General features: G+C 48.4%; 1 protein-coding gene across 1 annotated transcript; it reads left to right on the forward strand.

The window, feature by feature from the left end:
* Positions 1-240: 240 nt before the first annotated feature.
* GNA11 (G protein subunit alpha 11) lies at positions 241-16,490 on the forward strand. Its single transcript, XM_080383806.1, has 7 exons — positions 241-423; positions 4,831-5,015; positions 6,663-6,817; positions 7,832-7,960; positions 9,377-9,506; positions 10,272-10,425; positions 12,135-16,490. The coding sequence occupies exons 1-7, from the start codon at positions 288-290 to the stop codon at positions 12,323-12,325; spliced, it is 1,080 nt and encodes a 359-aa protein (XP_080239932.1). The 5' UTR covers positions 241-287; the 3' UTR covers positions 12,326-16,490.
* Positions 16,491-25,736: the final 9,246 nt, after the last annotated feature.

The raw sequence follows: 25,736 nt of genomic DNA on the forward strand, positions 1-25,736 counted from the left end.
TCGCTGGCTCGGCGGGGCTGTGTGAGGAGGGAGCGGCGGGCGGCGCAGCCGGGCGAGGGCAGCGCGCTGAGGGGGGCGGCGGCGGCGCTAGGCCCGGCCGCAGGAGTCGGGGCCGAGGCCGGGGCCGGGCCGGGCCGGCGCCGCGGAGGGAGGGAGGGAGGGAGGGTGGGGTGGGGTGGGGAGGGAAGGGGGGGCCGGGCCGGGCCGCGCTCCCGGCCGTGCGGAGGCCGGTGGTCGGTGCCGGGGGGGTGGGGGGTGGGCGGGGGCGTCCCGGCCGTGGCGCGACCATGACTTTGGAGTCCATGATGGCCTGTTGCCTGAGCGACGAGGTGAAGGAGTCGAAGCGCATCAACGCCGAGATCGAGAAGCAGCTGCGGAGGGACAAGCGCGACGCCCGCCGCGAGCTGAAGCTGCTGCTGCTGGGTGAGGAGCGCCGGGGCCCGGCCCGGCCCGCGGGGCCGCCGCTCACGCCGCGGGGCCTGGCCCGCCCGCCCGGCCCGGGGCCGGCGGCCGCCGCGGGGCTTGACAGGTCCGGGTGGCCGCGCCCGGGCGTGGTGGGGAAGCGGCGGGAGCCACCAGCGATCCCCGCCTCCGAGCCTGGCGCTCGGGGGGGCCTGCCGGGCCGGGCCGGCCGCCCCAGCGGCCGCCCTTTGTCTGGGTTTTACGGTGCGTTGGCTGTCAGAGCGGATTTTGACATAAGCAGGAACTGTGAAGCTGAAATTGCTGCCGCTTTATAAATGCGGGCACGCACACGCGCGTGAAAATCGTCTGGAGGAGACGCTTCCCCGGACGCGCTGGCCTTTGTCAGCCCGTGGGGATTCACGGGTGGAGTTGATGATTTTCGGTGTCGCCAGTGAACTTCTGGCCCTCGAGTGAACGTCTGTGGAAAACCTGACCTCCGGCTCCTCAACGGCGGAGTTCCCCTTGCCCGGGCCGGCGGGGTCAGGAACTCTGCGTAGGGAATCCGAAGGGAGACGGAGCAGTAAGAACACACACGCCGTGTGTCTGAGGAGGAAATGGTTGTAGTTTTTCGCGTTACCCTCCGAGGTAGAGATCACCTGTGCAGCAATAAGGATGTAGGTGTTCAGATGGAAATGTAGTGGTGTTCTGTGGTTGTGCGGACAGATAATTATTCTGTGTTTAGATAAGGTTTATAGGAATGGGTAATCAGTTACAAGAGCAGCCAGCTAAGATTTTCAGGCATTTATATCCTTCTTCAGCAGGGAGTTTGGCGTTCGTGTCCAGGTAGCCCTCAAATTTAAACTTAAGTTACAGTTTTTGTGGGTACTGTGATTTATTATTGCTTGTGTTTGTATCCTGTTTTGTGTCTTAAATACTGTGTCATCTCAAGTGGGAATTTGAAGCAGATCTGATGGACCAAGCTTATCCCTTGGGGTCTCTCGTTAGTTGGCAAGCCATTAAGGTACAGATGAAAAATTAGGATGATCCTTGTGAAAACGAATGTAAAACTTTACACAAGGGAAGTGAGGCCGTGTCTGCCCAGTCCTTTGGAGGCCTCCGGTACTGGCATTGTTGCATAGTGGTAATTTTTAAGTGAGGGCCAGGGCTTTCCTTCTCACTGTCGATCCTTGGTGGTTAACATGTTGCTGTTCTTCAGGTGAAAGGTAGAATCGAGGGCTTGACGTTTGCACTTTTTGAAGGCGAGGTGTCAGTTTCTGTAAGGCTTCCTGTAGATTGGGGAACTTGTCTCTCATGCTTCCCTAAAGCAGTCCCACAGAAGCAGCTGTTTCAAAATAGGTTGGCACTGTAGGATAGATCTGGGTTAAGAAGATCCCCCTGGATCTGAACATTTCACTTCAGAAATAATTCAAATTGCTGAAGAATTTTTTCTGCTTTTCTACAAGATACAGTTAAGTAAAATTCAGCATTAGATTTTTTTTTTTTGTAAAAAAATCTATATAGGGTGGTTAATATTAGATAAGCAGCATTCCTAGTTTTAGGATGTGTTTACTGGATGCTGTTCACTGGATACAGCCAACCTTAAGTTGTGGCAGGTAATGTGTGTTCTCTCCTTGACGTTAGCTGCTGCTTGCAGGGATTTTTTCTGTCTTGCCTCTGTTATGTGGAGTTCTTACACTCACAAGCATTAGTGAGAGGGCTTTCCCAAATCTTCAAAATTTTGAAAAGAGTGCATGTATGGAGGGAGTTTCTGCCTTGTAGAAGCTCTGCTAATTTTCTTGTCACTACCTCTAGTGACAGTTTGTTGAAGCCTGAAATGGAAAATTGGGGTGAAGAATAACAGTGCTAATCAATGATGAACATGATAATAAGAAACTTGATTTCAGGGTATTGGATATTGCCCACTGGTATAAGGTAGTCATTAATCTTTTTACTGGGTGGGGAGGAGGGAGAATATTGTATACAAAAATTACTTGTGATTAAGCATGGGATACTGTTAACTGAGTAGTGTATTTACAAGTGCCTGTCAGGTACTTGGGGGTCATTAGTAACTTATTGTAAACTCTGATGCTGTCACAGGTTTACAGAGCAAATGGTGAATTCAGATAATCTCCTCCTCTCAATGTTGTCATATTAAAAAGAGGTTATTGTGCTCTTATAGATGCAGGACACCATACCCACCAGAGCTTATGATGTTCTGGAGTACTGCTGTTCTGTATTGTTGATGGCCTAGGTAAAAACAAGAGGTGTCTTTTTTTTTTTTTTTAAAAAAAAAAACCAAACCCAACCAACAAAACCAAACCAAAAAAACCCCAAACCAAAAAAAGGGTGGTGATGGAGTGACAGGAGGAATCTGTGTTTGAGCTCTTAAGTTCTGAAATAAGTGAATAGCTGGTGCTGAGGTTTCTCTTATGTTTTCATTATTGGAATGCTTTGAAGCACCACTTTTTTTTTTTTTTTTTTTTTTCCTTCTCAGTTTTGGTTACTGTGGTAAAAGACAAGGAAGTATTTCTCGCCACAGTGAGAGAAACCACAAAAGATTTCGGTTTCCAGTTTTCCCCCTCATTTATGGTTTAGCTTTCTGTTTGAGATGATTTGCTGCATATTAGTGGTGTTTATAACGTTAATTTCTAACTACACTGACACAATTTCTGTCAGTTCTTGGATATGGGGAGAGTGTGTTTATTTTAAACATGCTCCTTCTAGTTACATGCTTGCTGCTCTTGCTGCTTTTATTTGAGCGTATTTATTTGTTTGCCTTTTAGCCTGGTGCTATAAACATGAGTAACTGAGAACCTACATGTGAGTAGCAGTTGTGTATTGTGATGAAAGAGATCCTGTCTTAATATATCTATACCCTCCTGTGAGGAGTACCTGGTGGTTCCTATGGTGAAAGCCAGGGCTCTGCCAGCACGCTTATTTGTAACTGCAGATCAAAAGGATTTGTCACTTGGGTGATACATCTTAGTTTTTACTGTCGGTAGTCAAGTGAGCTGGGCCACTGTATTAAAAAGAGCTGTATTTTTTTTATTTTTACATATGTTCTGCTTGTTGATAGCAGATTTTAGAAGATTGAACAAAAGTACTCAACAGAAGCATTAATGGTATAGTATGGGCTTAGGCTGTTGCTTGTGGGGTGAAGTGGGGAGGTATGCTAATCACATGCAAGACTTGACCCATATGTTACCTTCACAAAAGGTACGGTGTACGTATAGAATGGAAGCTGCTGGGTACTTCCCATAATACCAGTTGAACTATGAATTTAACAAGGCAGTGGAACAGCATGGATACTTTGATGATGTTTTTCTCTCATGCTTACTGCGTTAATAAGTTTGAAAGTTCCCATGTCTTCTTATATCATCTGTTGCCCTTCATATGTTTAAATGACGCTTTTCTGGGGCTGTCAGTGTAGGAGTGGGAGGACCTGCCCAACGGACTGTGCAGGAAGCAGGCACTGAGAGGGCTGGACCGCTTCACGTGCTGTGTGAGTGTGAGAGGCATGGGTGTGAGTGTGCCTTGCCCTCCCAGCTGCCCTGAGACCTGCCTTCTCTGGGGCAGAAAACCTGTGTGATAAGGAACTGCTGGCCTTGCTGAGGAGCCTGCAGGGATCAAGGCAGAGCACAGATCCTACTCTGTTCTCCCCATCAGTCGCTATTTTTAACTCTATAATATCCAGAGGCTGCAAGTGATGTTAAGGTATCTTGCCACAAGGATGATTATCGTTTCAGTCCTTAAGAGCAATACATTATGTTGGCACGGTCGTTTGGGGTACGAGGCAGATGTGCTGACTGGATTGTTCATGTCAGATGGATAAGCAGGTATTTCTTGAGCTCCATTCTCCTTTAAAGTTGATTATTCTGTTGTGCTCTGTTCTTTTTTATGAAAAGACACCTAGTCTGTAAGGTAAAGAGCATTTTGTGCCAAAGCACACCGAAAGAAAATTCACTTCTTACTGTGCGAATGGGTTTCGCTGGCCCACTCACTGTCATCTCGGTTTGCAGTACCAACCTGAGAGCGTGTCCGGGCCCTTCGGACCGGTGCTGCGATTGTAGCATCTTGCGGAGTATCTGGGAATAGGTCAGGTGTGACGGACAAGGGCCTTTTGACGCAGAACATGTGGGAGTGGCTGTAATGTGAGATTTGGAATAAGTACCAGAGCTGCTTTTGAAGGCTGCTGTAAAGGACAAGATGTCTTCCATCTATGCTGTTAAGTTTGTAGTGGGGATGAGGAGGACCATCCAGACTGTCTTAATATTCGGGGAAGCGGCTAAAAAAGTGGTTGGAAGTGGCGTGTACTTGAGCATAGTGATAGAAACCTTGAGTTGTGATGTGACTGGTGTTAGCTTGCTTTCTTCTGTAGCAAGCCTTGCTTGTGATGGCTCCTAACTCTCTCTCTCTCACATTCTGTAGGCACTGGGGAGAGTGGAAAAAGCACGTTCATTAAGCAAATGCGTATAATTCATGGCTCAGGCTACTCTGAAGAGGACAAAAAAGGCTTCACCAAGCTGGTGTACCAAAACATCTTCACTGCCATGCAGTCTATGATCAGGGCCATGGAAACCCTGAAGATTCTGTACAAATATGAACAGAACAAGGTAAGTTTCTCACGGTTTTTGCATGTGTCTTTAGGCAATGGGGATTGTAGGGTTTGACTCCTAAGTTCCTGTTTATGTCCTTCTGCATTGCAATCTCAACCTCCCTGAACTCTTTCCCATAAATGTGTCGTGCTTAAGGACCTCTTTTTATGACATTTTGATGATATCTGACTCCATTTACTTGATTGTGTTAAGGGATAGAACAACTTTCTCGGGACAGTTTGTGCCCTGGTCTGTGTAGCGGGTGGTGGGAGCAAGGAATTGGGATATGGTGTAGGAGAGATGTTCTTTTCAAGGATTCATTATAATTAAATGTGTTGGGCTTTTCGTTGCTATTCACGTTGGAACTTGAAGCTGACAAAAATACATGCAGGACTCCAAAAGACACCTCTACTGGTAGTCATCTCTGTTACTGCAGTCAGCCAGCCGGTTTTTCTGATAGGTACTGACTGAAGATACAAACCTTTCTTGAAGGGTTTTGGTCTCAGCCACAGAAATGTGATTTGAGCTGAAGTCTCACTTGCTGATTTTGGGTCCAGGAATATTTTTTTCAGCCAGAGCTGGTCTAAATTACTTTAGCTTTTTGGGGGGAGGATGGGGAGGGGGAGGGTGTGCCAGGAGATTTTGTTTTTATATATATATATATATATATATATATTTTTAGTGTGTTTTGCTTCTTTAGAGCTTAGTACCATACTATTTTTAAATGAAATTGTATTGCTCTGTCATGCAGTGACTTGGAGCTGATTTTGAATAACTGTTCATAGGGACTGGATGATGCACCAGGAGTTCTTGAGTCTGAACACCTTTTTTACCTTCAGAGAGGTTCTGCAGTCTCCATGATGAGAATAGGCAGGGTGTGAGGAAACTTGCCTTGCCTGTGCTTTACCTGGGCATTGGTGGTGGTGTTTTGATGGGTAGAATCTGCCAACTTGTACTTAAGAGAATATGTGCAGAACTTGGCTTTGGTTTTTACTTTTCCTGGTACAGGTGGTATGGGCAAAAGCCCCTTCCTGCAGCAAGTGTACCAAAGGTTTCAGAAAGCAGTTTGGTGTGGATAATAACCTCACAGATGCCACAGGCTGTTGTAATGACTGTAGTCCTTCCTTTGCTTGTCAATTGTAGGGTGGTCACTTTTATTTTCTCTCTCAAAAGGGATCCTGATTGATGTACACTGAAACAATGTATCTATTATTATTAAAAATGTAGTTTAATTTAAAATTTTTGGGGGTAAGAAACCTGGGGTAGCAACTTGGTATCCAGCTGCAGTTTAACCTTCTCAGAACTTGGGCAGGCTGTGGTTCTTCACAGTGGATGCTCTGCCTCGCAAACCACTGTGTTTCAGGACACCTGGTGATCTCATGATGGGTGAAATCTGCAGCTCTTTGACAGCTCATTCTGTGAAGGAGCAGATGATGCTTTGGTGGGAGAATTTTGGTGATGTCTGCTATGACTTAGATGTGTAGTCTACCCATTGTCCCTCTGGTCTTAGCAACCTGATCCACAACCAGCATATGGATCCTTGAAGTCATAATGTAAAGATTTAGTTCACCTGAGAATTTTTTGCCTGCTGGTGATTGTGCCCCCTGCTTCTGACCCCTCCCATCTTTTTTTTTTTTTCCTCTTCCCCCACCCCCTAATCTCCAGGCCAATGCAGTGCTGATCCGGGAAGTGGATGTAGAAAAGGTCATGACATTTGAGCAGCCATATGTAAGTGCAATTAAAACATTGTGGAACGACCCTGGAATACAAGAGTGTTATGACAGGAGAAGAGAATATCAGCTTTCTGACTCAGCTAAATAGTAAGTATATAGTCACTGGCAGGCACCGGTACATGATAGCAATGGTCTAACAAATAATACCTGTCCAATTTTTTTATTGAAGTCTGGAGTTTGTTTCAAAGAGCAGGAACACTGCTGTAGATTTCACTGTGTAGTTTGTTTAAAGTACCTTTTATCTGTTTCATTGAGGCAGATGAGTCTTGCTAGTGTTTTGGACAAGCTGTACAGTCTGCTGGCTACATGTGTTGGGATAAAAATTATAGGCATATGAGAAAGGCACTTTGCTTCATCAGCCAGAAGTATCCTTTGGAAAAGTTAAGATGAAAGAGCTGTGGGAGCAGGCAACTGGTAACTTGTTTGAATCTGGCTCCAGAAAGGGAAGGAGCTTTGCTGGAGATGGGGGAAAGCTGTGTTTGTTTGGGGATAGATTTAGATCTGGAAATTCCTTACCATTTGCTACTTTTCATGAGGGTATGAGGTGTTCTGGTGGGACGATAAAGACACTTGTTCACCCATCCGCTTCTGGATATTCCTGAGGCTAGAATCTCTGCCTTACGCCATCTATGTTGATCCTGGCTCTTAGGCAGCAGCAGTGTTGCCCGTTGTCTTCAGGTTTGTCCTTTGGCCTACAGGTGTACATGGATGAGTAACTTAATGGTTCTGTTATTAATAAAATCTAAGACTGGGAACATAGGTTCATCTATAAATAGAATCATGTCTCATCTGATGTTTTCTGAAATATAAGCATCCACTGTACTTGAACTTTCTTTGTAGTAAAGATTGTCTTCCACACTCTTACACAGACTTGATAAAGTTGTCCTTAATGTATCTGTTTATCTTCAAAAGGGGAGGGCTGGTGAATTACTGTTCCCGAAAGGTGTATTCTGTTATTTTTCCATGTCATATTTTAAACAGTTCAGGTGACTTCTGACTTTCTTCTTATGCTAGGGAAAGACTAAATGTAGCAGTGTTTAAATCCGTGTATTTATGTGCTGCAGCCTAAGGTATTTTTTTTTTCCATTGTGCTTCTTGTAGCTATCTTAGCGATGTGGATCGTATCGCTACCCCAGGATATCTACCAACTCAGCAAGATGTGCTACGGGTTAGAGTTCCTACAACCGGTATCATAGAGTACCCCTTTGACCTAGAGAATATTATCTTCAGGTACGCAAGGTGTATTCATGTTACAGCTGAACTGAGAGAGTGATGTGGTTTCAGGAAGGATGTGTTCTGCATTGCGTTAGAATGTCCAGGTGCTTCCTTGAGAGGCTTGAGTGGGGCTGTATGTGCTGTGACGTTACGAAGTATCTGCTGACAGGCGCTCCTGTCACGTGGATGGTGTAACATGTTACTCTGATTAAGGGAGAACTCCAAGCTGAAGCACTGATTGTCAGAAAACAACGTACTTTTGAATCAGTGACACTTAAAGCCCAAAAAACTATCTTGCAGGAAGTGGTGACTAGTGTCCTTCCCAGGAAGGATCGTGCTGCTGGCATCTGAGGCTGAAGTGGTGGCTTGTGAGGCAACTGAGTGACCTGTTGGTAGCTTAAGACACCAAAGGGGAGAGGAGGAAGCTTGGTCTGGGCAGTACTTGACATGAATGTATTTCCATTTAAGAATTTAACAAAGCTCAAGCTGCTTTGACCATTTATTTCTCCTTCAGGAGACCCACTTTTTGTGCAGGAACATTTCCTTGCGTGTGGTACCTATAATCTCCCTTCAAAGATGGTTTGCTGTGCCTGCCTTGTGCTCTCAGGATGACACCAAAAGTGGCTGCCTATGCTGCTGCAGCAGCAGATGGTATTTGGAGGCTTAAGCCAGCAATGGAGTGTGGCATAAAGGGCACAATGACATGCCTGTCTACTGCAAAGCAATTTTCTCCCTACCTCTCTGGTACTTACGTGCTCCATCCCCTTCTTTACCACTGTTGGCATTACAAGAGAGGGATAAAGAAGCCTGCATCATCTCTCTTAAACTGTTTAGTAACAGAAAGTTACTCTTTCTGGTTTGCTGACCTGTGAAATAGGTGTGGGGTTTTTTAAAAGATGGACCCACTTGTGTTGTGCTTTAGGCGAGTGACAAAATGATTTTAGCGTTGCTGCACAGGTGGGACTTGAAACTGAGGAGCTGAAGTGTGTAACTGTTAAACAGCACATTCTAAGAGAAGTTTAATAACTAAAGCAAGCCCTCTGTGTGAGGGAAGTTTTGAGGCAAGCAGATGCTTTAATAAAAAATAAAATCAGCTTGCTCATTTGACAGAGTAGAGTTTTGAAGGACTTGTCTTTTCAGACTCAGAACTGTTACTTAGCAAACCGGAGCAGAATGCAACTAAAAATAGTAATGCTGATATTTGGGATTTGGATTTGGATCACTTGCCTGTGGCCATCCTTCCCAGTATTTTTGAGCAGGTTATTGCATAAACTTGATGGTTTTGTTAGCAAGCACGTTTTGTTACATCCCTGTGCCAGGTTCACTTGGATGGTAAAGAGCCGCGTTCGTTCTTGTCATGTGCTGATCCTTTGCATTCAGACAGAGAGCTGCAGCTACTTCTGTGATCCTGTATGTATTTCTCTTCCTTAGAATGGTGGATGTTGGAGGTCAAAGATCAGAACGAAGGAAGTGGATCCATTGCTTTGAAAATGTGACTTCCATCATGTTTTTAGTAGCACTTAGTGAATATGACCAAGTTCTGGTGGAGTCTGATAATGAGGTAAGCCAAAGAATGGGAACTCTGCAGGAGGGTGGAAGGAAAGGAGGAATGTCTTTCTAGCTTCTTGGAGGTTGGTACCAAAGTACTCGGTGCCAAGTTGGATTAGCAAGTATTGTTGGTTTTGGCCTTCAGTTCTTCCTATTGCAAAGGGAACATGAGCCTTAATGGGTCATGATGTCCCTGAGAATGGAAAATGCAGAGTGCATCCAAATTATCTGTACTTCTCAAGTAATACCGAAATACTCTGAAATTGCTTAGTTCTGTGTGCCTTGTGAGGTACTGTGCAATGTGAAGGCATGCTCTTCAAAATCGCCCATTCCTCTTTTCCGCACTGAATTAACTTTGTACTGTGACTGCTGTCTTGTTAGATAGCGACTGATCTGTTTGAAGGTGCAATACTGAATTTTTGCACTTGCTAATAGGTTAAAAAAATGGCATTTGGTAACAGTAGTTTTTCCTTTTCTACTAGACAAAACATAAAGTATTGTGGCTAGTCTTCTCACTGTGACTGTCAAAGCATAAAATGACTTTAAAGCCTTTTGATATGAATAGCTTCCAATTAAATGAATCTTTTGAGTTCATCAGATTTTGCATTTCCTTTCCATTTACCAGCACAGCTTGAGCCAGAACTTACCTGGGGCCCAAAATATTCTGTGTACGGTATCTGAGACGCTGTATCGATACAGATCCGAGGATGTGTGCGGGTAGCTGAAAGGCATCTTAGTGCTCGTTTGTGAAAACAAGGCTTTCTTTTTCTTATTTCAGAACCGGATGGAAGAGAGTAAAGCTCTCTTTCGAACCATTATCACTTATCCATGGTTCCAAAACTCTTCTGTTATCCTCTTTCTCAACAAGAAAGATCTGTTGGAAGACAAGATCCTATATTCCCACCTTGTTGACTATTTCCCAGAGTTTGATGGTGAGTGGTTTTTAAGGAGGAATACTTGTGTATCTAGAAGGAGGGCTAGAGGTGGTTTGGTTTGAATTTTTTTTTGCTTTTTGAAGAAGACTATGATCTAGAGATGGGGAGAACATCTTAATTTGAGAAGGAATACCTACAACAATGAGAAAATGCCACAAAAAATGTGTTAATCATATGTAGGTAACTGGAATCTGATCAGGTGATCAAATAATGAACCTCTCCTAGATGAGGAATTACACACGCACGCACACACCCCCACCCCTTAAATATGCACTTCGAAGTATTAAATAACGGATGTCTTAATTTCCCTACCTGTATGCTTGTGCATAAAACCTGTTTCATATACGTGTGACAATTTGCTGATATACTGGGCATTTTAACCCTCCAGTGAAGAGGTGACTTGAGTCCTTGTTTTGAGAAACCAACTGGTCAAATACCCAAGCTATTCAAATGATGGCATTGGAAAATTTCAGGTAGCGTGAAATTCTTATTAGCGTGCCATTTGCAGCTGTGGAAAAGGAATACGTGTGTGAAACAGAGGAATCCCCGTCTGAAACAAAATTCCTTAGCCAAAATAGCATTTCAGGCTCTTCAGTTGAGTGCATTTAAAGTTGGCTGGTAACACATCTCTACACTGCTGAAAATAAATAAAAGTAGTGACGAATGAGATCAGGCAACGCACTTCTTGCCATACTGTCATGTATTAACTGTCATTATGTGCTTTAAAAATACAAGGTAAGGGAAGAATTGCCATTTTGCAAAAAGCTTTCGTATTTTTAAACGACTAATGAAATTGCTCCTTACTAGTTGTCCTCCCGCTTCTGGCGTTCCATGCCCCCTGCTGTCTGAAAGCACAGACACTCTGGAATTGTCAGTGCTGGAAAACAACCCGTTTTTACAGCAGGCTGGGAATGGCTGGTGAGCTTATCTGTTAAGTAGTGCCTACTTCTAACATAACTAACAGCTGGAGAGGAGATGGCAACGTCAGGAAACGTCATATACTTTCAGTTTGTTGGGATCAGTATTTACTGTAGCTCCTCCAGGGATGCTGCACTGCTTGGGAGTGGGAGGGAGCCCATCAGACCACCTCTCAAGAGATGGTCCTTGCCGTGGAGAGCGTGGCAATGCCGATACTGTGAAAGAAAATCAGTGGGTAACTTTTTTCTGAGGAGTTGTCAGCAATATGAAGTAAATACTGGCAAAAATTCCAGTTTTTAGCTCCTGTGAGTTGACCGGCCAGTTAGGACAGGCTGCAGTTTGGGCTGAAGATGCCCCTTGTTTGCAGAGCATATGCTTGTATCCTTCAAGACGTAACATCTATCTATATATTAGGAAGAAATGTATATCCCCTCTCCAGAGGAGAGCGTTGCGCATTATGTATATCCAGCATCTGTCACTGTTACCGGGTGAACACAGCGCGTACAGGGTTATTCCAAATGCTGTATTTCAGAGCATGGTCTGAAACAACGCCTTGGTGTCTGCCAAAACCCTCAGCCTTGGAAAACTGCTTTTTGTAGGTTATGGTGAGATAACTGAAAAGCATAAGACAGTTCAGCTCCTGGGACTTCTGTGCAATAAATGATCTTAATTTCTTCTTTATAGCTCTGTAACCCGTAAGAAAAAGTATGCTAGCAATTATTCTGATGGCTCAAACCAGGGGATGCACTTAGAATAAATATATTAACTGGTTTCTTTGTTTGCTGCAGGCCCACAGAGGGATGCACAGGCAGCCCGTGAGTTCATTCTCAAGATGTTTGTGGATTTAAATCCTGACAGCGATAAAATCATCTATTCTCACTTCACATGTGCCACAGACACAGAAAACATCCGTTTCGTCTTTGCAGCTGTCAAGGACACCATCCTACAGCTCAACCTGAAGGAGTATAACCTGGTTTGACCTGCTCTGCTCTTGGCCCCTTGAGAGGCTTCATTGTGAAGAAAAGACAAAAAAAGAAATTTTAAATATGACAGGAAAAAAAGTTTTAATTTTTGATGATGTAATGATTGCAAATTGTCTGATCTGTGGAGTGGCAAGTGCTCAGTGTTATCCTGGAGTCTCATGTCTCTGTCCACAGAGTAGTTGATTTCATATTTTTAACAAATTGCTTTTATTTCACAGTTAACGGGGATATGCCTCATTTCTTCAGCACCTTGCTTACTTCTTAATTTTTGCCAAACAGCTAAGGCAGTCTCATCTTGAGCTTTCCTTTGTTGCTTAGCCACTTTTTTTTTTCCCCCTTTTTGTTCCCATGGTATATATATAGAAAAAAAATAACTTTCCAGCTGAGATAGTGAATTCACTGGACTGTGGGAGTGCAGAATGCTACTGGTCCCTTTGCCTTGTGCTATAGGGTGCCTCTGGTGTAATTTGCTAATTCTGCTTGTCTTCCCCGCCCCACCCCCCAGCACCCACTTCTTTCCCTTCCCTTCCCCAGGACACGCTCCATGGTTCACTGTGATGAAATGTTGGGGAGGAGCGATTGCTCTCCAACTCGTGCAAAAAAAAGAAAAAGGCATAACAAAAAAAGAAGCCATCACTTTTCCATTCTTTATATGTTCTAGTTCTGAGTTATTTTTTCTTATCAATTATAAAAGGTATGGAGACTGTGATTATTTTTTTTTTAAATTATTGATGTTCTATACATAGTTTGCTACGTGTTGCTGTATTTTGTTCATGGACTACAAATGATGGAAGCTCTTGGAGCATTAGCTGCTGAGCCTGGGGAAGTGCCTGACTGTAATTGTTCTTTTTTATTTTATTTTGTTTTTATTTTTTTCACACACATACACACATCCCCGCCCACACCACAAGCGCATGTGTGCGTGCGCACAAGGCTTAATTTGCAGAATGAAACTTAACGTTTTGTTGAGTAGAGGATATGACATCAAGTGAGCAACTTCTCTATGCAGCAGATATCAAAAGCACACTGAGTAATTGTGGCATTTAAACATCAGACTTTGGCTGGATTGAAAAATCTTAGTCTTGTGCCACCCTCTAGTTCTTTTCTTGCTGCTAGTAGCAAACAAGCCTTGTTTATTTCTTTTTGTGCCAGTGTGTTGAATGACTTCGTAAGAATTCCTCGGTCTTGTCCGGCTTGCAGGTTTTAGAAAGGACCAGAGTTGGTGGGTGACAGACTTTGAGACATAGGTAGGATTCTTACTTGAAAAGATTGAGGATAGCTCTTGGAGGGAGCAGCGGTTCTCTCTCCCTCTCCTGTTCATGCATTCCCCTGAGGCACATGCTGCTGTGTTTCTCTTTAGAGGAGTGTGGATCCTCTTTGGAAGACTTGCACACATACTTGCTCCAGGGTGCACGTGATAATCGAGTTACAGTAGTCATGGCTGGAGCACGCGGCTGCTGTGGAATCCAGAAAGCCCTGCTGTGGTCGCACTTTTGTCTAGCGGGAGAGTAGAGGCAGAGGTAGCGGGGTTTGCTGGTGCAGGTGGAAGGTAGAGTGGAAGTAGTTCTGGATTCTAGGTGCCAAATGAAACTCCACGAAGCAGAAGGATGTGAAGCCTTTGCACGTTAAGAGAGCTTTTTCCAGGAGCTGAGGCAAGTGAACAAATGTGCCGAAGACCTGTTGCTGGCCTGGAAGATAACTGCCGTGGCGAGGCAAGGAGTGAGTAGGAAACAGGGAAATCTGACCCACCTCTGGACGTGTGTCGTTTGGCCATCACTAATGCTTCTGTTTCAATTCCAACAAGCAGCATTGGGTCCAAATTCTCTGGATCGACCAGATTGCCCCCTTGAAGGCTAGCAGGCTGCCAGTAGATAAAAAACGAAACGAGCTGCACTGTTGAAGGGGGCTGTTGATATTTTGTCTCTTTTGTAGACAGAGCACTACATCAGTGTTTTGCACAACATGTAAGAGTAAATCTTAACTGTCTGAGATGCTTAAGATGCTTTGATCTAGAACACTAAAATATGGAGGGACATCATTTTGAGGAATTCTGTTTATAGGTCCCTCTTGTTTTCCAGAAGAGCTGAGGGAAGCCTCTGTATGTCTCAGAGCACTACAGAAGAAAGCAAGCTCTGCTGAGAGCGATTAGAGAGCTCAAGCTGGAACAGTAGCCATGGGACCAACAGTTGAAGAGCCAGTTACGGCTGAGTGGCGATGCTGAGGGAAACAGCATCTCTTTAGATTAGCCATGCTCTGGACTGCATTTAACACTTGGGAGGAATGAGAGGGATTCCCATGTGTCAGACAGCTTTGCATCAGTTTTACTGCTTTTTTTTTTTTTTTTTTTGTCTTTATGCCAAAATGATCCATTTTGTAGAAACTGTCCTATAAAGAGGAATTTATAATCATCTTCGTGTATTCTAAGGGCTGTTCATCTGAAGCAGATGGCAGCACCAGCCTCTTTCGCTTCTGTGATCCTCTTGTAAATGGTTCACACTACAACTATTGCCAGCAATGAACCTGGCGCTGAGATATACAGGTTCTTGGAAATAACTTCCCAGAAGGTTGTTTGGTTTGTTTTTTTTTATTTCCAAGGTGAATGATGGTGGTACTTCCACTTGAATCAGAAACTTTTTTTTGTTTCGTTTTGTTTTGTTTTGTATCCTCCCCTTCTTTAAGAGCTGCTGCCCTGGCACAGGAGGAGGGATCTTGGCTTCTTTCTCTTGCAGATTGGACCCGCGTTGTCGTGCGGGACTGTGGGCACGAGGGTTTAGGCATGTGCTCTACCTTCCTGAGCAACTTTGGTGTAGCTGTTGGGCTAAGAACTGACTTGGTGTGACGGTCGTGGTGAAGGGGAGAACGTTACACGATGGCTGTCTCGTGAGTTCATGAAACCTCATTCTGAGTTAGGGAAGGAATGGGTCAGACTTGTACACGTAACCTGGAATTGTCCGTGGACTATATTATGTGTGAGAAGATAACCAGTGTTAGCACGTGCTTTTCTTAGCAAGCAGTAGCTTGTGTGCCTCCAGCTTGGCCAGCGAAGCATTCCTGCAGAACTGGTTCATGTCTCTTGTTGGCTGGCCCTTTGGCAAATACCTGCCCTAGCAAAAGTGCCAAACCTTAAACCAAATTTGCCTATATAATCTTTTCTGAAAGTGAGGCCGGTCAGAATTTTCTGCAGGTTGAGACAACAGATTGACCTTCAGAAAAGAGGTGGAATTGGGTTCTTGGAGAGAATCTAGAATCTCAAAGTCTGAGGAAGTGGTCTCTTGGCTAACCTCTGCTCCTTGTGCACTTTTTATCTTTGTTCTGCTGAAGAAACCAACATCCTTTGAACCAGTTTGAAACTTGAAAGTCAGTGAGGAGAGGACCATTCCATTTCTTTGCACCATTCTGTGTGGATTGGCTGCCTGGTGAGCAACAGCCCCTTCCTGCTTCAGCGTGTCAGATAGCTCCTGCCCCTTCTGCCTGTCTCCCCTTCTCCTGGAGTTGGATTCTTTGGTCTCTTGTTGTTGCTTCCTAGCAATGTTGGCCTTGCGTTCAACTATGGGTTTTCTTCATGTGTTTTATTGGTTTAAAAAAAAAAAAAAAGTGTAAAAAAAAAAAAAGTACTTCCGGAGTGTGCTGACCATTGTATTGTACTGTACAGAGCCCAGGTTGTTAGAGTCCAGCAGAGATAAAGTGTGTTATGCAGCACCCAGTTTTTTAAGAGTATGGTTTGTGCCAATGCCCCTTCTTTAGTAGTGCCAGAGACTCTTTACAAGTGCCAATGTGGTGGAAATTATTTGGTTATACTTGTATATTATAGGATCCTGATTTAAGACAATTTAAACATCCTATTTAAAAAGATACTATATAAAATGCTGTTTTTAAACCTTGTCATTTGCAATGCATGTATTGTTGTGCGTGTTGGGGTGGGGGGAGGGAAGAGGGTAGGGTAAAGGAGTTTCTGAATAAGATGCCCAGTGTCAGGATCTATTCAGGCTCCAAACTGTCTCATTCCAGTCCAGGGGTGTGATTGTTTCTTGGAATGATCCCGCTCTGACTGCTGGGCAACAACCCTTATTACAGAAATATCTGATGGAAATTGATTTTCATATCTTTCTCCTAAAATAAATTCTCTGTTTGAAATTGGAATAAATTTTGTTCCTAAAAGCCGTGGTGATCATGCACGTGTTTCTTCACTCCTGTCCCTCCTCTCCCCGTCCTGGCTGGCTTAACAGTACCTCGTGGGACCTGCGTATGGTGGAAGCACGCTCTGCCCTCCCAGCTGTTGTCCCTGTTCGGAAAATTCAGATTCTGAGGCACAGAAACCAAATGTGGTTTGGTAAATATAAGGTACAATATGCAATAACTATATATAACACACCGCAGTAATAATTCCGAAGCGTTGAATGGTGGCTGACTGGGGTTTTAGGCTGTGGGGATGCAATGGTGGCATCCTGACTTAAAATTTTACAGGATTTTTGAGGAGAATTGCGAAGTGAAGTTGTCGATACCGCCTGCTGCCTCTGGCTGTAGTGTCAGTCCATTTTCGGGCACATTTCTTGCCGGGTGTACCTTGCCGGTAACAGAAACGGTGAGCACAGACCTGCTTCCAGTCTTGGGTGTTAGCAACACGGCTGCTTGAATTTATCCCTTTCGGAGTCCAGGGATGGATGATTGTGAAAGGGATTTCCCGAGATGGACTTCCTAGGATTTAACTCTCCTTCCCTAGGATTGTTCCCCAGGAATTTCAGATGAAATCAGCTGGGAGAGGGTAGAGATGGCTGGTGTCCTCTGTCAGCTTTCCTGCATTTCCAGGGTGTTCTGCTCCCTGGGGCATCATTCCATGCGCAGGTGGAGCTGCAGGGACAGGACAGCCCGAGGTGCTGTTTGGCTTGAACCAGGAAGGTCATTCCATGATGCTGGCGGTGTTTGTGTCATTGCTGGTTTCTAATTAGTGGGGAACGTGCATTGCTTTTCTCGGCAGCTCTGTGTTCTCACCAGCTGCAAAGCATGAAATAATAGCTGAAAGAGGGGTGTGTTGAGGTTGTTTCCTCGGTGTGGGTCATGTGTTGTGCTGTTCTTTGCAAGGAGGGTATAATAGGTTTAAATAAAGCAAAAGTGACAGATTCAGACTCCAAGGAAGACGGTGAAGTCTTCAAACCAGTGCCCCACGTTCCCAGCTGACTGCAAGGGCTTTGTGTTCCTTGTGTCCCGGACTCCAGCAGCTTCTGCCGTGGTACGTGTGCAGGTTGCCCTGGTTGCCCAGCTTGCCACAGGCACGCGGTGCCGGTGCTGTCAGAAGCACCGCAGCTTATTCGGGCGCTCGAGTCCCTGCCTGCCTTGGAGCAGCCCAGGGAAAGAGGCAGCTGGGAGCAGCAGCCGATCTAGTGATCCACTCAGCTTGCTCGCAGTTGCTGTCTTTCCCAAGGGCTCCTCAAACACAAACGGAGTCGGAGTCGACTGTTCCCACCAAGGCGGTGTGCTCCGCTTGGCAGCTGGGGTTGAGCCCTCATCCCGTGCCGGAGGCGCCCCATCCCCCAGGAGAAGGCTTGGGAAGGCCGGAGGGACGGTGGTGTGGAGCAGCCTTGTTGCTGCCTGGACAATCCAGTCCCTTCCACCTGCAGCCGGCTCCCGAGGGAGCCGTGGGGAAGGAGGGCAGTCCCAGCTGGGCTGTGGGCTGGGGTTTCCCAGTTGGATGTGCTGGCACAGGGACTGGGATTCTCTTAGTGCTGCAAGTCACTTCCAGCCTGGCCGTTGAGACGTCGCTGCCAGCACAGAACAGGTCCTTGGGATTGTGCACATAGCTGGACCCAGACGTTAAGGAAATACATTTCCATCTTTTTCATATTAAAAAATCCCATGCAGGCTAAGAGGGTAAAGAAGAATTTGGGATTTGCCTTGTCCTTGGACAGCCATTGTCCTCGTAGCAGGAGAAAGCTCTTCTCTTTGAGCATCACGCTTGTTCCCTTGGGAAAGCTAGGGAAGCACCTGCCTAGCGTGAGAAGGATAAAATGTCGTATGAAACTTGTAAAGCAGGAACAGAACGCCTCCCTCCTTTTACTTCAGCGTTTTGTCCCACGTCTAACCTGACCCCAGGTTCCGCAGGACCCTCCAGGTGGGTCGCAGGCACGGCACCAGCTTGGCCATGGGAATGGCAGCCCTCGGTGCAATGTCACTGTCACCAGGAGTGACTGCCTGCACCCCAGGCTTGGCAAGGGGCATCCATCTAGCGCTTGGGGCTTCTAATTTCTATTTTTGTTTCCCTGTGCAGCACACCTGTCCTCTGAAGGCTGCCGGGTCCTGCCTGCCGTCCCATCGCCTCCTCTCACCGCACCGAGCGGTCGCTGCCGTAAGCGCCGGAGAGCTCAAGGGTGGAACATGGGAATTGTGGGTCCCTCCATCGCAGAAGCCGCTTTCTTCTGGCGTGAAGGCACCTGAAGAAATGCTGCGATTCCCAGTTTTTGAAGGTAGCGCTGTGGAATGCAGGCGGTGAGGAAGATTTATTTATTTATTTTTAATAATACAGCATGTCCATGTCCCTGCCAAACAAAAGCAATAAGAAGTGATGGGAAATAATCAGGATGGAAATGAAGGTTTCCAGAAACTACCTTGGACAAAATCCTCTTTCATCTTTCTCTCTGGTTTATTTAACCAGATTATTTATTTATTTATTTAATGGTTTATCTATTTATTTGAAAATAAATTGTACGTGTGGACTCCTGTCCGTGATATCTCGGTAGCTTCCCAGTGAGCTGTCGGCTGCGTACTCTTCCCAGGTATAGTTGTCTTTGAGCCGTTTTATCTTCTGGGATGCAGTCTGACCAGGAATTCAAGCCTCTCCAAGCAATTTTTGTAACATCTGGATCACCTTGGGTTGAGAACTTGCGGCTTCTGAAGAGGCTTTGTGGTTCCCATGCTGGACCGTGTGACGAGGCTCAGCGCTGGGGCTGTGCAGACGCACTGGGATGCGGCTCCGCAGGGGCTGCAGCTGCAGCCTTGGGGGCTGTTCTGCGTGCCCCATCGGGTGCTATGACCTGTTGTCACCTGCCGCTCCTCTGCGTGCTCCCAGAATTGCTCCTGGCATCATCTCAGGTGTGGATCCGTAGCTCCTGGCCATGGAAATAGGTGGTGGTTGGTGTGAAGCATCCAAAAAGTCTCCCCTGCTGCGCTGGTTGGCATGCAGGGCTCGGTTTCTAATACTGCAAACAGCTGACAGCTTCGGTGAGGCTCTTTGCAAAGTAGGGGTGAGGTGGGATGAGAACATCCTTGGAATTGTTCTGGAAAGTACTCAGCAAGGCTGACACTTTGCAACTTCGGAGCAGATTAAATGTTGCAAAGAACCCTAGGGGAAGGAGGTGCCTTTCTCAGCTTAGCCACGAATTTACTGCCGAATTGCAACCTTACGCTCTGTCAAAAAAGGGGTTTTTTAGAGGTAAGTTTTCGGGATGAATTTGGAAGTTGTTCAGACAAAACCTTGAAGAACGGGTGCTGTTGCTAACCCAAAGAGGGCACTGTGTGCATGTAAAACCCACAGCACAAATGCACGCTCTGTGCGACATCATTATCCGCAGCAAAAATCACCAATAACTTTGTTCAGTTAGAGCTTTTCTTCGTCACGTGAATGACCTGGGGGGCTTTTGTGGAAAAAAACCACTTCACTCTTGTTTTCCAGTATAACCAGGCACAAAAATCTCTTGCATCTTTGAGTACGGTTTCTTTCTGGACACACTGATCTTGGGGTTGAGTCTGTGGGGTTTGTGCCTCAATGACACGGTGGTTGGATGTTCTCACAAGCTACGGGGTCCTGTGGGAAGAGATGGCGTGGCTAAAGCATGGGGACAGGGGTAGCATCCCGGTTCTGTTTCCGTTATTGCTACTTTGACTTCACCCTTTTACGGACTGGCAAAGATCTGAGATAAAATGGCGTGTAGCAGTGGTGCCTTCCAGCCTGGCCACGGTCTGGGCTGTTGTCACCTTTCTTACAGCGAGGGTCAGTGTTCTGGCTGCCCACATGGTCTGTGGCTTGGACCAGGGCCAAAGCCTTTGCTTCTAAGCCAGTTGGTGCAGCTGACTTGTGTCTGAGCTCCTGGTGGATATCGCCTTCTGGAACGGACTGGTTGCATCCACGTGCACACCAACGGGTCTAGATCTCTTTGGCACCCCATGTCACCCGCGGTCAGAAAACACACAGGGCTTTGACTTCAGCAATATTTTTTTCTTCTTCTGTTGAAATCTGCAAGGAAGAAGGAAACGTGGTGTCGTAGCCCTTAGTTACACTGTGACATCCAGTGTATGCCTGCTTTGGGAGGTGGTGTAAAGATGCACGCGAAGGGGGGCAGCTTAATGCATGAATAATAAATAACATTTATTTTTAAAATATTAAAAATAAATTTATTAATTTTAAAATAATTTATATAATTTACATTATAAATATAAGAAGATATATATTCTATAAATACAGTAATAAAAATGAATATAATAATAAAATAAAATTTTAAAAGTATTTATTTTTAAAAAATAGAAAATAAATAGAAAATAAATAGAAAATAAAAGCATGATGCTTGCCAGACAGCTCCAACACTGGCTACAGGCAGAGAAAGTCAAGTTTGGCGCTACCTTCCTCCACGCTGTCCATCTGGGAATGCACTTGCCTCGCTGGAGGAACCTGGCTGGCTGACTCAGCAGAGAACTGAAGATGAGCTAGCATGCGTGCTGCGGAGGATGAGTGGAACGTGGCTTGAGAAGGAGCCAAACATGACGCAGACACGTGGCACAGCCCTGCGGGCAAAGGGACAGGCTGCTGCTTTGCACCAGGGCTCCCCGAGGTTTTCGGTCCGATCCAGAGTTGGCAGCTGAGGGCTCTTACATTGCCAGTGCTCAGGATGTGCTGCAGAGCCCGATGCCTACAGGTGACAAGGAGCACCGCTTCTCAGTGCCGAACGGGGCGGCGGGGTGAAGCTCCCGTAAAGCTTTGAGCCCTTGGAGCACGGCAAGTGTGTGGGATTCCCCTTCTCCCAAACAACCGTCCCGCACCCCGCACCCTGCCTCTCCCCCCCGCACCGAGTCCTTGGGGGCTCTTGGCTGCCTCTTGGAAATAGGGCAGCACCCACCATAGCATCCTCTGCTTCTGCTTGGGCTGGGAGCTGCTGCGGTTATCAGAAGCAGGCCCTTTGCCCTCTGTGCCTTCTGTGACTCGAGTGCTGCCTGCATCTTGAATTTCAGGTAGCTGAGCTCCAGCTGGCCCTGGTATTCCCTCTTCTTGTGCTCTGCCCCAGGGCCGGCTTCTGCTCCTGTGCTCTTGGCAGGCGGGTGCATTTGAGATGGCATTTAGTAGCTTGCTTGCTAGCTGGTGACCTGTTGAGATGTGGCAGCACAGCCCTGGGGGGCTCTGCATCCACGATCCCTGCCTGAGCCGTGGTCCCAGGCACTGCCTGCCCGAAGGGACGGACACCACGTCCCTGCCTCTGGCCGACCCTCCGTCCCGGCAGCATCACGGACATGGGTGGGCATCGGTCGGAGCAGAGCAAATAGATCTGCTGCTCCGAGAGCGTGATTGCTCTCATCTCTCTGCCCCCCGCAGTGACCGTGACCGTTGCCTGGAAGCCAACAGCGAGGAGGTCCCAGCCTGTGCCAGGAGGTGCTGGTGAAGGGGCTCGTCCGCCGGTTGGGGCAGGTGGGTGAGTGCCAGCGAGGAGCGCGGCCATGCCTGCCATCAGCGCTCTGCCACAGGGCTGGGAGCCTGGCAGAGCGCTCTCGGAGGATGGAGAGCTGGGTGGCTGCCCGGGGAGGACAGCAGCCTCTGCATGTGCCCTGCTCTGGCTCTGGAGGACTCCAGGGACCCCCTTTCTGAGCAAACCAAACCTCCTGGAGGACACGATCGCTGCCTGAGACACAGCCCAGCGCTTCTCCTGTGGTAACGCTCTCCTCCGGGCAGCAGCGGGGCCGGAGCAGCCGAAGGTCTGAGCCATCGGCACGAGGTGCTGCTCCCCGGGGTGGCTGGCAGCCCGAGCCAGATGGGCACAGCCTGGTGACAACCTTGTGGCACACACAGCCTGGTGAAAGCCTGGTGGCACAGCCTGGTGGCACACACAGCCTGGTGGCACAGCCTGGTGGCACAGCCTGGTGAAAGCCTGGTCACAGCCTGGTGATACAGCCTGGTGACAAAACCTGGTGACAGCCTGATGGTACAGCCTAGTGGCACAGCCTGGTGACACACACAGCCTGGTGGCACAACCTAGTGGCAGCCTGGTGGCACAGCCTGGTGACACAGCCTGGTGGCACAGCCTGGTGACAGCCTGGTGGCAGCCTGGTGACACACACAGCCTGGTGGCACAGCCTGGTGACAGCCTGGTGGCAGCCTGGTGATGCACACAGCCTGGTGGCACAGCCTGGTGACAGCCTGGTGGCGCAGCCTGGTGATGCACACAGCCTGGTGGCAGCCTGGTGACACACACAGCCTGGTGGCACAGCCTGGTGACAGCCTGGTGGCAGCCTGGTGATACACACAACCTGGTGATGCACACAGCCTGGTGGCAGTCTGGTGATGCACACAGCCTGGTGACACACACAGCCTGGTGGCACAGCCTGGTGGCACAACCTGGTGAAAGCCTGGTCACAGCCTGGTGATACAGCCTGGTGACAAAACCTGGTGACAGCCTGATGGTACAGCCTAGTGGCACAGCCTGGTGACACACACAGCCTGGTGACACAACCTAGTGGCGGTCTGGTGGCACAGCCTGGTGGCAGCCTGGTGGCAGCCTGGTGATACACACAGCCTGGTGGCAGCCTGGTGACACACACAGCCTGGTGGCACAGCCTGGTGACAGCCTGGTGGCACAGCCTGGTGACAGCCTGGTGGCAGCCTGGTGATGCACACAGCCTGGTGGCACAGCCTGGTGACAGCCTGGTGGCGCAGCCTGGTGATGCACACAGCCTGGTGGCAGCCTGGTGACACACACAGCCTGGTGGCACAGCCTGGTGACAGCCTGGTGGCAGCCTGGTGATACACACAACCTGGTGATGCACACAGCCTGGTGGCAGTCTGGTGATGCACACAGCCTGGTGACACACACAGCCTGGTGGCACAGCCTGGTGGCACAACCTGGTGAAAGCCTGGTCACAGCCTGGTGATACAGCCTGGTGACAAAACCTGGTGACAGCCTGATGGTACAGCCTAGTGGCACAGCCTGGTGACACACACAGCCTGGTGGCACAACCTAGTGGCAGCCTGGTGGCACAGCCTGGTGACACAGCCTGGTGGCACAGCCTGGTGACAGCCTGGTGGCAGCCTGGTGACACACACAGCCTGGTGGCACAGCCTGGTGACAGCCTGGTGGCAGCCTGGTGATGCACACAGCCTGGTGGCAGCCTGGTGACACACACAGCCTGGTGGCGCAGCCTGGTGACAGCCTGGTGGCAGCCTGGTGATACACACAACCTGGTGATGCACACAGCCTGGTGGCAGTCTGGTGATGCACACAGCCTGGTGACACACACAGCCTGGTGGCACAGCCTGGTGGCACAACCTGGTGAAAGCCTGGTCACAGCCTGGTGATACAGCCTGGTGACAAAACCTGGTGACAGCCTGATGGTACAGCCTAGTGGCACAGCCTGGTGACACACACAGCCTGGTGGCACAACCTAGTGGCAGCCTGGTGGCACAGCCTGGTGACACAGCCTGGTGGCACAGCCTGGTGACAGCCTGGTGGCAGCCTGGTGACACACACAGCCTGGTGGCACAGCCTGGTGACAGCCTGGTGGCAGCCTGGTGATGCACACAGCCTGGTGGCACAGCCTGGTGACAGCCTGGTGGCGCAGCCTGGTGATGCACACAGCCTGGTGGCAGCCTGGTGACACACACAGCCTGGTGGCACAGCCTGGTGACAGCCTGGTGGCAGCCTGGTGATACACACAACCTGGTGATGCACACAGCCTGGTGGCAGTCTGGTGATGCACACAGCCTGGTGACACACACAGCCTGGTGGCACAGCCTGGTGGCACAACCTGGTGAAAGCCTGGTCACAGCCTGGTGATACAGCCTGGTGACAAAACCTGGTGACAGCCTGATGGTACAGCCTAGTGGCACAGCCTGGTGACACACACAGCCTGGTGACACAACCTAGTGGCGGTCTGGTGGCACAGCCTGGTGGCAGCCTGGTGGCAGCCTGGTGATACACACAGCCTGGTGGCAGCCTGGTGACACACACAGCCTGGTGGCACAGCCTGGTGACAGCCTGGTGACAGCCTGGTGATACACACAACCTGGTGATGCACACAGCCTGGTGGCAGCCTGGTGACACACACAGCCTGGTGATGCACACAGCCTGGTGGCACACATAGCCTGGTGGCACAGCCTGGTGACACACACAACCTGGTGACACACACAGCCTGGTGGCACACACAGCCTGCTCACACAGCCTGTCTCCTGGAGCACTCGGGCATCACTGGTCTGTGCCACACCAGCGTGTGCCCTGCTTCACCGCGCTGTGGCCAGGCTGCCCCTTGGTGGGGTGGCTCGTTCTGCCCCGTGCAACACCAGCGGGCACACCTAGCCCTGGGCACCCCTGTGCTCAGTGCCCCCTCCCCTCTGTACTTTTATTTTCCTGCCTGATGACACTGTGGTGTGCCGGGGGGAGATGATTTCCTACCAGACGACAGAAGACCACCATCTGCAGTTCCACCTGAGCGCTCCATGCTGGGGAGAGGAGGCCAGGAGGCTTCCCCTGCCCTGAGAACCAGGCTTGGCACCTCTTCTGGGGGTTGAGGTGGGACCTACCACTGCTTGGGGTAGAAACTTCCAGGCTGGGATTCGGCTGTTTGAGCAGTGACTTTCTTCTGAGCGGTTCAGGACTGCGACCGAGAGAAATCCAAATCGCAGAAGGAAAAAGGCTGTCCAGTGCGGATGCGATTTATTGGGTTTAAGTATTCGTACAACACCGGAGCTACAGCAAGAGGAAAGGAGGCAGCAGGTTTCAGAGGTAGGGGACAGCAGCAGCAGTAGTGAAGCAGGAGCTGAAAGGATCCTCCTTGGAGCTGGGGCAACCCTCTAACCCCGGGGCTTGGGCAAAGGACAGCAGGCATCTGATGCCACAAACCCAAGGGGCAAGGAGAAGCTGCTCTTTGGTTGCCCCCACCTGATCGTGTTGCCTTCCCCAGCGGGCAGCACACATCCCAACAGCTACCGTCACCTCCCGCAGGGCTGTCCTGCTGCTCCTCTCTGCAGCTGTAGCCACAAGCAGCTTGACAAAGGGGGTAAAATCAGAGCAGCAAAGTCTGGCGGCACGCACGGCACGTGCGGTGCAAAAGGCACACACGGTGTGAACGGCACACATGGTGTAAATGGCATGCATGGTGCAAACGGCACGCACAGTGTAAACGTCATGCACAGTGCAAAAGGCACACACGGTGCAAACGGCG

This window comes from Falco punctatus (genome assembly GCF_963210335.1).
Source record: "Falco punctatus genome assembly, chromosome: 4".
Classification (NCBI taxonomy): Eukaryota; Metazoa; Chordata; class Aves; order Falconiformes; family Falconidae; genus Falco; species Falco punctatus.